Source organism: Oncorhynchus mykiss, chromosome 5, assembly GCF_013265735.2.
Source record: "Oncorhynchus mykiss isolate Arlee chromosome 5, USDA_OmykA_1.1, whole genome shotgun sequence".
In the NCBI taxonomy this organism is placed as follows: Eukaryota; Metazoa; Chordata; class Actinopteri; order Salmoniformes; family Salmonidae; genus Oncorhynchus; species Oncorhynchus mykiss.
The window spans coordinates 93,623,319-93,639,581 of NC_048569.1; the positions used below are offsets into that span (position 1 = coordinate 93,623,319).

General features: G+C 48.1%; 1 protein-coding gene across 1 annotated transcript; it reads left to right on the plus strand.

Moving 5' to 3' along the window:
* Positions 1-2,113: 2,113 nt before the first annotated feature.
* On the plus strand, positions 2,114-4,894 carry LOC118964735 (salivary glue protein Sgs-3-like). The gene is made up of 2 exons (XM_036979083.1): positions 2,114-2,435; positions 4,314-4,894. Exons 1-2 carry the CDS (start codon positions 2,114-2,116, stop codon positions 4,892-4,894), a joined length of 903 nt encoding a protein of 300 aa, XP_036834978.1.
* Positions 4,895-16,263: the final 11,369 nt, after the last annotated feature.

Here is a 16,263-nt window from a genome sequence, read left to right on the forward strand (position 1 = left end):
AGAAGTTCAGTGAGGATCTGTGAATGATCCAATGTTGACCTAAATGACTAATGATGATAAATACAATCCACCTGTGTGTAATCAAGTCTCCGTATAAATGCACCTGCACTGTGATAGTCTCAGAGGTCCGTCAAAAGCGCAGAGAGCATCATGAAGAACAAGGAACACACCAGGCAGGTCCGAGATACTGCTGTGAAGAAGTTTAAAGCCGGATTTGGATACAAAAAGATTTCCCAAGCTTTAAACATCCCAAGGAGCACTGTGCAAGCGATAATATTGAAATGGAAGGAGTATCAGACCACTGCAAATCTACCAAGACCTGGCCGTCCCTCTAAACTTTCAGCTCATACAAGGAGAAGACTGATCCAGAGATGCAGCCAAGAGGCCCATGATCACTCTGGATGAACTGCAGAGATCTACAGCTGAGGTGGGAGACTCTGTCCATAGGACAACAATCAGTCGTATATTGCACAAATCTGGCCTTTATGGAAGAGTGGCAAGAAGAAAGCCATTTCTTAAAGATATCCATAAAAAGTGTCGTTTAAAGTTTGCCACAAGCCACCTGGGAGACACACCAAACATGTGGAAGAAGGTGCTCTGGTCAGATGAAACCAAAATTGAACTTTTTGGCAACAATGCAAAACGTTATGTTTGGCGTAAAAGCAACACAGCTCATCACCCTGAACACACCATCCCCACTGTCAAACATGGTGGTGGCAGCATCACCTGCTTTTCTTCAGCAGGGACAGGGAAGATGGTTAAAATTGATGGGAAGATGGATGGAGCCAAATACAGGACCATTCTGGAAGAAAACCTGATGGAGTCTGCAAAAGACCTGAGACTGGGACAGAGATTTGTCTTCCAACAAGACAATGATCCAAAACATAAAGCAAAATCTACAATGGAATGGTTCAAAAATAAACATATCCAGGTGTTAGAATGGCCAAGTCAAAGTCCAGACCTGAATCCATTCGAGAATCTGTGGAAAGAACTGAAAACTGCTGTTCACAAATGCTCTCCATCCAACCTCACTGAGCTCGAGCTGTTTTGCAAGGAGGAATGGGAAAGAATTTCAGTCTCTCAATGTGCAAAACTGATAGAGACATACCCCAAGCGACTTACAGCTGTAATCGCAGCAAAAGGTGGCGCTACAAAGTATTAACTTAAGGGGGCTGAATAATTTTGCACGCTGACATGGAATTGTTATAAAAAAATATCTATAAAAAAATGATTTGATAAAATATTGAATTTGGCCTTTACTTCTATAGCCCAGAGAAACGCATTGAATAACACGTTCATAAATGGCAAAAAAAGACTATCTAGAATCTAGAAGATATAAGAAAACTTTTACACACAGTTAACCTCTTTTTTGGGTGGAACAAAACTACGTTCGTACTTCCATTCATTTTTTACAACCGGTACAGTTACCTTTAAACGAGTCCCGTGACACTTGTGGGGGTCGTAGAGCAGAACGGAGAACACCATCGTGTTTGTGAGAGTCTCGTCTTTTCACAGAGGGGTCATAATCATTTTTTTTGTTTGTGAGAAGACCGATTTTCAGGATGTCTCATGTTCTGACAAACAACCACCTTTCACCACAGACGTGGAAGTGCCACAAAGGTGGAGGAGGTGGATTGAGATGCAGCCAATGCAAAAAATAACACTAGTTTAAACTGACGGCTTTTTAATGTAGATTTAATGTAGATTTTTGTATTATGCTACTTAGATTGACACACCGGTGCGTCAATAGACTCGAGGGGGTTATTTACCCCTCGGCAGTCAGCACACCCCATTCTCCTCATGTTCAGTCTCATTAAAGTGTATTTACAACACTCTGAACAATCTTGAGTGTTTGAACAAGTGTACAAAACAGTATAGTTCATATACACCGAGTGGACAAAACATTAGGAACACCTGCTCTTTCCATGACATAGACACCAGGTGGAAGGTGTTCTTAATGTTTTGTACACTCAGTGTATAGAGGAGACTTTGTTTTAGTAATACCAGCTGTATTGTAGATTGTATGTAATGTATACAGACATGGGAAGCAGGGGACGCAGGGGACCTCATCAGCCAAATAAACAGTCAGAAGGTCAGGAAGGGGACTGTGTCCATGGTGAACCCCACCACCCACCCCTCCACCTCCAAATCTTCCAGCAACCCAGGGCCCCATTTCTTCCAGCCCCCCAGCCATCTACCCCTCCCCGCCCCCCCTCCCCCACCCATACAACTCCTCCAACCCCCAGGCCCTCATTCCTCCAGCCCCCCAGCCATCTACCCCCCCCCCCCCCCCCCACACCCATACAACTCCTCCAACCCACAGGCCCTCATTCCTCCAGCCCCCCACCCATCTACCCCCCCACACCCATACAACTCCTTCAAGCCCCAGGCCCTCATTCCTCCAACCCCCAGGCCCTCATTCCTCCAGCACACTTGCATACTCTTGCCTGCATCTAGCTGCTGCTATAGGGTGTAATCATTAGTTCAACAGTTGCAAACGAGAGTTTCTATTGGACAAATTCAAGTATGTTTATCTCCGTTTTGTTCCGTTTGCTTCTGTTTAAAAACCCTTTTTCCACTTGTGTTGATAGGAAGGATAGATATTTCCGTAGTTGGTAGACAACTTGTTTTTCTCCAAAGTGACCATCACCATTCAGACAGCCAGGGAGATGTGGTCGTTTGTTTAACTTGTCAATATCAAATCTGCTTTTCCAGTTGAAAATTAAACCTGTAACATTGTGAGTTTGTGATTAGAGATCGCAGAAGGGGAAAAACATTCTCAGGATTCCTACGACACTGGGACGTGACAATGACACCCTGTGTCCACTCGGGCCCGGGCCGGGCCTGGAAGATGTGCCTTGACAAGTCACCTACACTATCTGCTCCTCCATCTCTCTCTACCTTTTTTTCATGTTTCCCCTGTTCCCAGGGGGAGGAATGTCTCACTGGACTTAAGTCGTATTCTCTGGAACACTGCGGGACTAAATCGGAAAGCGGTACGACCAAATTGCTCCCTGTGGCTGTAAACTGTGTATGTGAGTATGTGTAGGAGGCGGCAGCATTGTATCAGTGTGTTTACAGTGGAAACTAGCCAAGCCCCCACACCACCACCACCACCACCCATCCTGAATGCATACAACAACACAACACAACGCCACATCCAAGGCGATAATTACGGCTGCTCTGTGTCCTTGTAAAGGGTCAGGTTGACAGTGATCTTAAAAAGGGACGACATTCTCTCTCCCACACAAAAAAAAATACAAAATTATAATATGGTATAAAATACTATAGTATTCACGGTAGTATTTACTGTAGTATTTACAGTAGTATTTACTGTAGTATTTACAGTTAACTATAGTTTAAATACTGTCGCAAAAGAATACTGTCGTATAAACTATAGTAATTAATACAGTGTTTTGCGGATCGTAGTATACTGTAGTATTTACTGTAATGTTTTTGCGGACATTACCGTAGTATTTACTGTAATGTTTTTGCGGACATTACCGTAGTATTTACTGTAATGTTTTTGCGGACATTACCGTAGTATTTACTGTAATGTTTTGCAGACAGATACTGTAGTACACTGTTGTATTTACTATAGTGTTTATGCAGACATTTCTGTAGTATTTAATAAAGTGTTTTTGTTTTATTATCTTTGACATAGAAGCGGAGGATATCTCCTCTAGGAAACCCCACTGGAGAAACACTAAAATAGCACCTTTTTCCATAACCTGTAAGTAAGTAAGTAAGTAAGTAGGTCTGCATTCTGAACAGAGAGTTCAGAGCTTCTGCTCTTCTCTATGACCTGTAAGTAAGTAAGTAAGTAGGTAGGTCTACATTCTGAACAGAGAGTTATAACCTGTAGGGAACACAATACGTGGTCTATACTTGGCGTGTAGTTTCTCACTTATGGGTGGCACAAATTACGATATGCGGGTGGGGAAAGGGCAGGGTATATGCAAATTAAAACCTGTATTATTTACTATAGTTTTCTGCAGTATACTACTGTTTACTCTAAAATTCTACATTACGTACTGTAGTATTCTATAGTAAACTGTAGTATTCTATAGTAAACTGTAGTATTCTATAGTAAACTGTAGTATTCTATAGTAAACTGTAGTATTTTATAGTAAACTGTAGTATTTTATAGTAAACTGTAGTATTCTATAGTAAACTGTAGTATTCTATAGTAAACTGTAGTATTTTTTTTCATGTCGGCTGTTAACCATCAATTACAGGGGGAACTAAGGCTCCACTAGTGCTGCCACTGTCGGACAAACTGTCAAACGTCGATTCATTTTATTTTCCTCCAGTCCCGGACCGAACCCTGTCAGAGAGGTGTTCCAGAGACAGCCAGGCGAGGTGTGTGTGGCCTGGACTCCTCAACCACAGCACCAAGCCCAACACCAGTACCAAGCACAGCACCAAGCCCAACACCAGTACCAAGCACAGCACCAAGCCCAGCACCAGCACCAAGCCCAGCACCAAGCCCAAAACCAGCACCAAGCCCAGCACTAAGCCCAGCACCAGCACCAAGCCCAGAACCAGCACCAAGCCCAACATCAGCACCAAGCCCAACACCAGTACCAACCACAGCGCCAAGCCCAGCACCAAGCTCAGCACCAGCACCAAGCCCAACACCAGCATCAAGCCCAACACCAAGCCCAGCACCAAGCCAAGCACCAAGCCCAGCACCAAGCCCAACACCAAGCCCAACACCAAGCCCAGCACCAAGCCCAACACCAAGCCCAGCACCAAGCCCAACCCCAGCGCCAAGTCCAACACCAAGCCCAGCACCAAGCCCAGCACCAGCACCAATCCCAGCACCAAGCCCAGCACCAAGCCCAGCACCAGCACCAATCCCATCTTCAGTCCCAGCCCAACCAGGAACTAGACCTCCAGCTGACCACAGCCCACTCTCAACCAGGAATCAGACCCCCAGCTGACCACAGCCCACTCTCAACCAGGAACCAGACCTCCAGCTGACCACAGCCCACTCTCAGACCCCCAGCTGACCACAGCCCACTTTCAACCAGGAACAAGACCCCCAGCTGACCACAGCCCACTCTCAGACCTCCAGCTGACCCCAGCCCACCAGGAAACAGACCTCCAGCTGACCACAGCCCAATCTCAACCAGGAAACAGACCTCTGCTCTGCTCCGCTCGCTTACCAAGAATAGGAGAGGAACTAACTGGGCCCATATTGTGTCTCCACATCCCAGAAGGACAATAAATAAATGAGTATGTTTATAATCTCACAGAGAGAACAATGAAGTTGGAGAGAGAGAGGGTCTCAACAGTGTGTTCAGTAAAGGGTCTCTGACTGTCAACAAACAGAAACCAGTAGTAGTCTATATGTCTACTGACACGATGAGGGCTGCCCTACAAGCAGCCGTGAGACTCAGCACTGCAAAAGCCAGCAGCTGCTATGAATAGACCTTTTAGAAAACATGGGAGAAAATAGCCCAAATTGGGACACGTGGTTTACGAGCGTCTGTATAAATAGTAAAAAAACACAATCAGATCCTAGTGAAAGACTAAACTTAGTGACCGGGACATGTGATATCTGCATCAGGGAAGGGAAGTGCTGGGACAGGACATGTGATATCTGCATCAGGGAAGGGAAGTGCTGGGACAGGACATGTGATATCTGCATCAGGGAAGGGAAGTGTTGTTCCCCTCGTTGACTAATGGGGGACAGGCATTTCTCACACGTCCTCTCTCCCTCAGCCTAGGTGACGTCCTCTCTCCCTCAGCCTAGGTGACGTCCTCTCTCCCTCAGCCTAGGTGACGTCCTCTCTCCGACAGCCTAGGTGACGTCCTCTCCCTCAGCCTAGGTGACGTCCTCTCCCTCAGCCTAGGTGACGTCCTCTCTCCCTCAGCCTAGGTGACGTCCTCTCTCCCTCAGCCTAGGTGACGTCCTCTCTCCCTCAGCCTAGGTGACGTCCTCTCTCCCTCAGCCTAGGTGACGTCCTCTCTCCCTCAGCCTAGGTGACGTCCTCTCTCCCTCAGCCTAGGTGACGTCCTCTCTCCCTCAGCCTAGGTGACGTCCTCTCTCCCTCAGCCTAGGTGACGTCCTCTCTCCCTCAGCCTAGGTGACGTCCTCTCTCCCTCAGCCTAGGTGACGTCCTCTCTCCCTCAGCCTAGGTGACGTCCTCTCTCCCTCAGCCTAGGTGACGTCCTCTCTCCCTCAGCCTAGGTGACGTCCTCTCTCCCTCAGCCTAGGTGACGTCCTCTCTCCCTCAGCCTAGGTGACGTCCTCTCTCCCTCAGCCTAGGTGACGTCCTCTCTCCCTCAGCCTAGGTGACGTCCTCTCCCTCAGCCTAGGTGACGTCCTCTCCCTCAGCCTAGGTGACGTCCTCTCCCTCAGCCTAGGTGACCTTATCTCTGACAGCCTAGGTGATGTCCTCTCCGACAGCCAAGGTGACGTCCTCTCTCTGACAGCCTAGGTGACGTCCTCTCTCTGACAGCCTAGGTGACGTCCTCTCTCTGACAGCCTAGGTGACGTCCTCTCCCTCAGCCTAGGTGACGTCTTCTCTCTGACAGCCAAGGTGACGTCCTCTCTCCCTCAGCCTAGGTGACTTCCTCTCTCCCTCAGCCTAGGTGACGTCCTCTCTCTGACAGCCTAGGTGACGTCCTCTCCCTCAGCCTAGGTGACGTCCTCTCCCTCAGCCTAGGTGACTTCCTCTCTCCCTCAGCCTAGGTGACGTCCTCTCTCTGACAGCCTAGGTGACGTCCTCTCCCTCAGCCTAGGTGACGTCCTCTCCCTCAGCCTAGGTGACGTCCTCTCTCTGACAGCCTAGGTGACGTCCTCTCCCTCAGCCTAGGTGACGTCCTCTCCCTCAGCCTAGGTGACGTCCTCTCCCTCAGCCTAGGTGACGTCCTCTCCCTCAGCCTAGGTGACGTTCTCTCTCTGACAGCCTAGGTGACGTCCTCTCTCTGACAGCCTATGTGACGTCCTCTCTCTGACAGCCTAGGTGACGTCCTCTCCCTCAGCCTAGGTGACGTCTTCTCTCTGACAGCCAAGGTGACGTCCTCTCTCCCTCAGCCTAGGTGACTTCCTCTCTCCCTCAGCCTAGGTGACGTCCTCTCTCTGACAGCCTAGGTGACGTCCTCTCTCCCTCAGCCTAGGTGATGTCCTCTCCCTCAGCCTAGTTGACGTCCTCTCTCTGACAGCCTAGGTGACGTCCTCTCCCTCAGCCTAGGTGACGTCCTCTCTCTGACAGCCTAGGTGACGTCCTCTCTCTGACAGCCTAAGTGACACATTCCTAACCATTTGTCGTTCCCGGTCGTTCCCGGTCGTACCCGGCCGTTCCCGGTCGTACCCGGACGTTCCCGGTCGTACCCGGCCGTTCCCGGTCGTACCCGGTCGTACCCAGTCGTACCCGGTCGTACCCGGTCGTACCCGGTCGTACCTGGTCGTACCCGTTCGTTCCCAGTCGTACCTAGTCGTACCCGTTCGTTCCCAGTCGTACCTGGTCGAACCCGTCTCTTTCTTCCTGTTCACTCAGATGGATTTTTTTCCCGCCGGCTCTGCCTGCAGTTCAAATCTGTGGTTGATTATCTGATAAGGGGAGTTAGTGAATCTACAATCCTTGCTGCTAGTTTTCCTCCCACGCAATTCAAATACAGACAATGACGGGAGAGAATGAATAACGGGAGAGAGAGAGAGAGAGAAAGAGAGAGAGAGAGGGGTAATATCTTTAAATAATGACTACATCCATAATAGACGTTTGAGTGTGTGATGATACCCTATAACAACCTCCCTCTCACTACAGAAATACAGATGGGATGCTACTGTCATCAAATACATTCATCACACAGTCGACTGCCTAGCATTCAATTGGCTTAAGAAATCCATGCTTTCATCATTGGAGAGTGGATGGAGTACCAGAGCTCCAGTCCAGTAAATGACTGGCAGTTAAATAAGTACAAATACGGGGCCTCCCGGGTGCTGCATCGCTAGCTGTGCTGCATCGCTAGCTCTGTCGCAACCGGCCGCGACCAGGAGGTCCGTGGGGCGATGCACAATTGGCCCAGCGTCTCCCGGGTTAGGGAGGGTTTGGCCGGTAGGGAAATCCTTGTCTCATCGCACACCAGCGACTCCTGTGGCGGGCCGGGCGCAGTGTGCGCTAACCAAGGTGGCCAGGTGCACGGTGTTTCCTCCGACACATTGGTGCGGCTGGCTTCCGGGTTGGATGCGCTGTGTTAAGAAGCAGTGCGGCTTGGTTGGGTTGTGTATCGGAGGACGCATGACTTTCAACCTTCGTCTCTCCCGAGCCCGTACGGGAGCTGTAGCGATGAGACAAGATAGTAGCTACTACAACAATTGGATACCACGAAATTGGGGAGAAAAAAGGGGTAAATAAAAAATAAGTACAAATATTGTCACATACACCAAATAGCTACAGTGAAATGTGGTGTTTTAACACGGTCAGTCATGGTATGAAGCAAATTAGGGTTAAGTGCCTTGCTCAAGAGCACATCAACATATTTTTTTTATCTTTTTATCTTTTTTATCTTATCTTTATCTCAAACCAGAGACCTTTCAGTTACTGGCCCAACACTCCCAATCTCTAGGCCACCTGCCGCCTCGTTACCATCATGTGCAATAGCTCACCCAGCCCTGGTCAGAGGGACTGTACACAGCTAACCTTCCTTCCTCCCAGGCAGCTGGAGAGAGAGAGATATTCACCCAGCCCTGGTCAGAGGGACTGTACAGCTAACCTTCCTTCCTCCCAGGCAGCTGGAGAGAGATATTCACTCAGCCCTGGTCAGAGGGACTGTACACCTTCCTTCCTCCCAGGCAGCTGGAGAGAGAGAGATATTCACCCAGCCCTGGTCAGAGGGACTGTACAGCTAACCTTCCTTCCTCCCAGGCAGCTGGAGAGAGATATTCACCCAGCCCTGGTCAGAGGGACTGTACACCTTCCTTCCTCCCAGGCAGCTGGAGAGAGAGATATTCACCCAGCCCTGGTCAGAGGGACTGTACACCTTCCTTCCTCCCAGGCAGCTGGAGAGAGAGAGATATTCACCCAGCCCTGGTCAGAGGGACTGTACACCTTCCTTCCTCCCAGGCAGCTGGAGAGAGAGATATTCACCCAGCCATGGTCAGAGAGACTGTACACCTTCCTTCCTCCCAGGCAGCTGGAGAGAGAGAGATATTCACTCAGCCCTGGTCAGAGGGACTGTACACCTTCCTTCCTCCCAGGCAGCTGGAGAGAGAGAGAGAGATTCACCCAGCCCTGGTCAGAGGGACTGTACACCTTCCTTCCTCCCAGGCAGCTAGAGAGAGAGATATTCACCCTCTCTCAGCCATCTCCCATATCTGAAGTGTTATTATATTTCACTATGAGAGATCAGAATAAAGGGAGAGAGAGAATGAGAGAACACGATAGAGAGCAGTATAGAGTGAGAGATAGAGAGAGAGAGAGAAAGGAGCGAGAGAGAGAGAGAGAGAAAGAGCGAGAGAGAGAAAGAGAGCAAGAGAGAGAGAGAAAGCAAGAGAGAGAGAAAGAGAGCGAGAGAGGGGGAGGGAGAAAGAGAGAGAGAAAGAGAGAGAGAGGGAGGGAGAAAGAGACAGAGAGAGAGAGAGAGAGAGAGAGAGAGAGAGGGGGGAGAGAGAGGGGGGGGGAGAGAGAGAGAGAGAGATAAGTGCTGAACCTCATCATCTACCTCTCTAAATGACAGTACTAGAGGGCAGCGTGACATTTACTGAGAAGGGTCATTTTTACAGAACACTGACATTTTCACACCGAGCTGTTTGGGAAACTGTACCAGAGAGCCAGAGCACTGTGCCCTGAGCTGAACCCATCCTGCCTGGCAGCGTGGCAGTGTTGCAGCGGTAGCTACGGCAACCTGCAAGGATATACCGTACACAAGGAAAGGCCATGCTCGAGCTCTTTTCCTCAGACGAGCAGCAACGGCTGTTTTTATCTCCATTTAACACTGTAGATACGACAATGGTTTCCTGCCACCTTCAACCCTGCTAAAATGGAGGATATACGGTCTCTTGGATCACTGTGTTCTGTTATGCTTTAACACAGAAAAGCTTGAGAGACTGCGATGCCAAAATATCTCATAGCTTTAAGTGGACCATACCTGAACGAATTCAACCAACAGTGATTCTTAAATGATTGACATGTTGTTTAAACATTTAAGTAACACAAGTTTGTAATGCAAAACAAAGGCTGTAGTAAAACGCAATGTTTATAACATTTTTTTTTTTAAACCTGGTATTACACACAAATACACTCTAGCCAGGTCCTTGAAGAAATCAGTAGAATTGGGAGCACAATTACCATACACTCAACTGTCCTCCATGACTGAAACCCTGCTGAGAGTGAACGGTGGAGGGAGGACTGTTTAAAAAATCCCAGCTACGGTACACTGTAAGGGCCATCTGTGCTCTCAGTATCACAGCCACAGCAGAGGGCCCAGAGCTGGATAAATCCATCCTCACAGACCAGAGGAGGCAGAGAGAGAGAGAGAGAGAGACACACCAGCAGAATAAATGACTTTGTAAAAAGGCAGACGGGCTTGATAATGAGCCTACTGACATTGCAGCCATTGATTTGTCTTCTTTTAAAGATGCCACAACGTAGGCCTATGAATGGACAGTTCAGTGCAGGTAGCTAAGAATCAAGTAATAAAAAAAATTAAAAACAAAAAAATGTAAAATGACATTATAAAAGATAATTGATTGCTACCTGACCAACCAGTCTTTTTTATAATCCTGTGTATCCTGTGTATCCTGTGTATGAGGGAACAGCTCGTCATCTCCCATCATAAAACACTTGATATGATCAGCTCAGTCAGAACATCAGGCTATCAGCACAGTTTTACAGTCCATGCAGTACAATGTAGTACTGTATTGACAGTCCAAGCCAAGGACAAAATGTAACCTATTGTAGTTTTGTTCTCCACTGCTGTTTTTTTCCCCTTGACATACCAAGTCCAGCATTCTCAAGGACGGACAAAACATCTGATGAATGACACCGACTCTGACCTTTGAAGAAAAAAAAGCCTTGGTAGAACAAACTGTTCTTTCAAGGATTCAGTCTTTTTTCCAATCTAGTGTAATTTTACTGACTGTACTAACTATGTCACAGTATATTCACAGCACCTGCTGGCCCCATGGATGTGTTCCTGCTCTCCCAATCCCAGTACACAGCCTCCTGCGTCAGCCATCGCTACACCTCAGCCTCCAGGCCCCTCCAGGGACCCACCATGCAGGCTTTAACCTCGAAAGGCTAAAAAGCAGGGGACCGAGAAATTAAACTCTCAGCCACATTGCTTTACCAAAGACAGATCTGAATCAGCTGGCGAGATTGCAGGGGACCCTTGTCAATGTCGCACAGGCTGAGGAATAGGGTGGATGCTTGAGACCTTAACCCACATGTTGACACTCTGGTGTGTGTGTGTGTGTGTGTGTGTGTGTGTGTGTGTGTGTGTGTATCCCAGTATCTCTACTTACACATTCATCTTCTGCACATCTACCATTCCAGTGTTTAATTGCTATATTGTAATTACTTCACCACCATGGCCTATTTATTGCCTTACCTCCCTTATCTTACCTCATTTGCACACACTGTATATAGACTTTTTCTACTGTATTATTGACTGTATGTTTTGTTCATTCCATGTGTAACTCTGTGTTGTTGTTTGTGTCGAACTGCTTTGCTTTATCTTGGCCAGGCCACAGTTGTTAATGAGAACTTGATCTCAACTAGCCTACCTGGTTAAATAAAGGTGTTCTCAACTGGCCTACCTGGTTAAATAAAGGTGTTCTCTCAACTAGCCTACCTGGCTAAATAAAGGTGTTCTCAACTAGCCTACCTGGTTAAATAAAGGTGTTCTCAACTTGCCTACCTGGTTAAATAAAGGTGTTCTCAACTAGCCTACCTGGCTAAATAAAGGTGTTCTCAACTAGCCTACCTGGTTAAATAAAGGTGTTCTCAACTTGCCTACCTGGTTAAATAAAGGTGTTCTCAACTAGCCTACCTGGTTAAATAAAGGTGTTCTCAACTAGCCTACCTGGTTAAATAAAGGTGTTCTCAACTAGCCTACCTGGTTAAATAAAGGTGTTCTCAACTTGCCTACCTGGTTAAATAAAGGTGTTCTCAACTTGCCTACCTGGTTAAATAAAGGTGAAATAAAAAAATAAAAAATAATAAAAAAAGACTACCCAGCTAACTAGCCAAGTCAGCTGCGTTCTTCTTTGCATGTGATTGGCTGTGGTTTTGGGGCAGCGAGGCAGACAGGGCTGACTGTCAGGCATCGTTCAGGGCTTAAATGCCACACGAGAGCATTGAGACCAACGCAGCCACAGGGCTCCTTGATGAATGAGGTGGTTATCGTGCATCTGGTACTTTTGATGATCTTCTGATCTTGACAAAACAACTTTTGTTATGTCGTTATCACAAGAAAATGATATTGTGACCTTGTCAAAACAACTTTTGTTATGTCGTTATCACGATAAAAATAAGTTGCGATAGACATAACGAGGGACATTCTATTTGGCTTCACATGTCCTCGATGGCCTTCCATAGCTGCTGAGAAACCACTATGAAACAAAAAAAAACGAAACAAAGATGACTCCTCCTGCCAGCCTCAGCAACACCGGTAGGCAGGGCACAGATTGGGATCGGTACCGGTACCAGTGCCCGGCAGTGTTTACCAGAGCCTATTGACCACCGGCTGCATTTCATAGGTAGGACTGCCAATGGTCCAATGGTTTGCAGGGCAACTAACATTACCTGTGAATCTTCAAGAGAGACTTGTGTGGTTCAGGCCAGAGCAGGTCTTCTAGCTTACAGGGGGGGGGGGGGGGGGGGGGGGGGGACCCAATAACTACACTGACCCAATAACAACACTGAACCAATAACAACACTGACCCAATAACAACACTGACCCAGTAACTACACTGACCCAATAACTACACTGACCCAATAACTACACTGACCCAGTAACAACACTGACCCAGTAACTACACTGACCCAGTAACAACACTGACCCAGTAACAACACTGAACCAATAACAACACTGACCAATAACAACACTGACCAATAACTACACTGACCCAGTAACTACACTGACCCAGTAACAACACTGACCCAGTAACAACACTGAACCAATAACAACACTGACCAATAACAACACTGACCAATAACTACACTGACCCAGTAACAACACTGACCCAGTAACAACACTCTAAAACTCAGCTAGAACTCATCCCTCTTCCACTCAGGGTGGCAGACGAGGGGAGAAAGCACAGCCTTTTAACTCCGTAGGCAATCCTAAACCCTCACTTCACTCGCTGTGCTGTAGCTCCAGCCAAGAAATACACTGAAAAGATTGGGTGTTCAAAAGCAACAGCATTGAGGAGGAAGGGAGATGCTTAACAACTTGTTCTTGTAGTCCAACTGTTAAAAGATCAACCCAATTAACAGCGTCTCCACCACAAACATCTGGAGTCGCAGGAGATGGACAGACGTGGTACTCAACGAACACAGACAGGAAACAGAGGTCAAACACACACTGCAGACTGAGGCCAAGGCAGTTATTAATTAAAATAGGACACTTTTATATAACAATGTTTCTGTCAGAACACGAAGTTCTCAACACTTTATTTTGAGCCCATCCCTATGGCAACTGTAGAATCTGTCTGCAAGAAGGGACCTAGTGGTGGAGGGAGGGAGGGAGGGACCTAGTGGTGGAGGGAGGGAGGGACCAAGTGGTGGAGGGAGGGAGGGACCTAGTGGTGGAGGGAGGGACCTAGTGGTGGAGGGAGGGACCTAGTGGTGGAGGGAGGGAGGGACCTAGTGGTGGAGGGAGGGAGGGACCTAGTGGTAGAGGGAGGGAGGGACCTAGTGGTGGAGGGAGGGAGGGACCTAGTGGTGGAGGGAGGGAGGGACCTAGTGGTGGAGGGAGGGAGGGACCTAGTGGTAGAGGGAGGGAGGGACCTAGTGGTGGAGGGAGGGAGGGACCTAGTGGTGGAGGGAGGGAGGGACCTAGTGGTAGAGGGAGGGAGGGACCTATTGGTAGAGGGGAGGGAGGGACCTAGTGGTGGAGGGAGGGAGGGACCTAGTGGTGGAGGGAGGGAGGGACCTAGTGGTAGAGGGGAGGGAGGGACCTAGTGGTAGAGGGAGGGAGGGACCTAGTGGTGGAGGGAGGGAGGGACCTAGTACTATTATACTGTAAATAAAAAGGGACTAGGACACTTTACACAATCAAACATCATCTGAACTTTTAAGGACTAATGTCATAACAATATGATCTCAGTTGGATGCCACCGTGATGACGTCAAGTGCCTTCATGTTGAAAATACCTCTTTTGGTCTCGTGGTAGCATTACATTCCTACTCTTCTGAGAATTAAAAATAACCACCAGGAGATCCCAGAATACTACAGCCCCACAGCCATCTGCTGCAGCAGGGTAGGGTAGGGCAGCAAGCCTGGACAAGTCAGCCAGCCCCCAGAATAGTCTCCTGTCCCAGTGACAACACCGGTGCGTTAAACACCGACACTGTGTCAGAGCCGGTGAATGACCTAGTGTTTTCCCTACCACATCTTTATTTGGGCAGCAGCCCAACCAGGCAAGGCCATCTCTCCCCCACTTTAAAGTATTTGAATATGATTGGTTTCAATTGGATATGTGGGTTCTTTGTGATCAGTCTACTGTATATAAAACCAAGGGGAAAACACTGCCCACAAAACAGTGTTTCTCTTGTGATTAACCATTGAGATTCAAGGAGGCCTGTGTTCCTAACAGTCCATTCTTCTATCTGGAATTGAGCGCGATCTGAATCCTCTACCTTGTTCTCTGAAGAGGGCACTTGGTCACCACCACCTTATGTAAGGATTCAAAAGCATGGGATTGGTGTAGGCATGGGCTAAAAAAAAATGGTTCCCAGTTCCCACCATATTTCCTTTCTCTCACCCCTTATCTTTTAATGCATACGGCAGACTGAAGGGTACAGACCGTCTTCAAAGAGCAGGGTGAAGGGTACAGACCGTCTTCAAAGAGAAGGGTGAAGGGTACAGACCGTCTTCAAAGAGAAGGGTGAAGGGTACAGACCATCTTCAAAGAGAAGGGTGAAGGGTACAGACCGTCTTCAAAGAGAAGGGTGAAGGGTACAGACCGTCTTCAAAGAGAAGGGTGAAGGGTACAGACCGTCTTCAAAGAGAAGGGTGAAGGGTACAGACCGTCTTCAAAGAGAAGGGTGAAGGGTACAGACCGTCTTCAAAGAGAAGGGTGAAGGGTACAGACCATCTTCAAAGATCAGGGTGAAGGGTACAGACCATCTTCAAAGATCAGGGTGAAGGGTACAGACCGTGTTCAAAGAGAAGGGTGAAGGGTACAGACCATCTTCAAAGAGAAGGGTGAAGGGTACAGACCGTCTTCAAAGATCAGGGTGAAGGGTACAGACCGTGTTCAAAGAGAAGGGTGAAGGGTACAGACCATCTTCAAAGAGAAGGGTGAAGGGTACAGACCGTCTTCAAAGAGAAGGGTGAAGGGTACAGACCGTCTTCAAAGAGAAGGGTGAAGGGTACAGACCGTCTTCAAAGAGAAGGGTGAAGGGTACAGACCGTCTTCAAAGAGAAGGGTGAAGGGTACAGACCGTCTTCAAAGAGAAGGGTGAAGGGTACAGACCGTCTTCAAAGAGAAGGGTGAAGAGTACAGACCGTCTTCAAAGAGAAGGGTGAAGGGTACAGACCGTCTTCAAAGAGAAGGGTGAAGGGTACAGACCGTCTTCAAAGAGAAGGGTGAAGGGTACAGACCGTCTTCAAAGAGAAGGGTGAAGGGTACAGACCGTCTTCAAAGAGAAGGGTGAAGGGTACAGACCGTCTTCAAAGAGAAGGGTGAAGGGTACAGACCGTCTTCAAAGAGAAGGGTGAAGGGTACAGACCGTCTTCAAAGAGAAGGGTGAAGGGTACAGACCGTCTTCAAAGAGAAGGGTGAAGGGTACAGACCGTCTTCAAGGAGAAGGGTGAAGGGTACAGACCGTCTTCAAAGAGAAGGGTGAAGAGTACAGACCGTGTTCAAAGAGAAGGGTGAAGGGTACAGACCGTCTTCAAAGAGAAGGGTGAAGGGTACAGACCGTCTTCAAAGAGAAGGGTACAGACCGTCTTCAAAGAGAAGGGTGAAGGGTACAGACCGTCTTCAAAGAGAAGGGTGAAGGGTACAGACCGTCTTCAAAGAGAAGGGTGAAGGGTACAGACCGTCTTCAAAGAGAAGGGTGAAGGGTACAGACCGTCTTCA

What these genes read in the sequence shown, in the direction of transcription:
- LOC118964735 (XM_036979083.1), top strand. Translation starts at nt 2,114, where the DNA reads ATGGTGAACCCCACCACCCACCCCTCCACCTCCAAATCTTCCAGCAAC. An exon ending in CTCATTCCTCCAGCACACTT is followed by an intron (nt 2,436 to 4,313) that starts GCATACTCTTGC and finishes ATTTTCCTCCAG; the next exon opens with TCCCGGACCGAACCCTGTCA.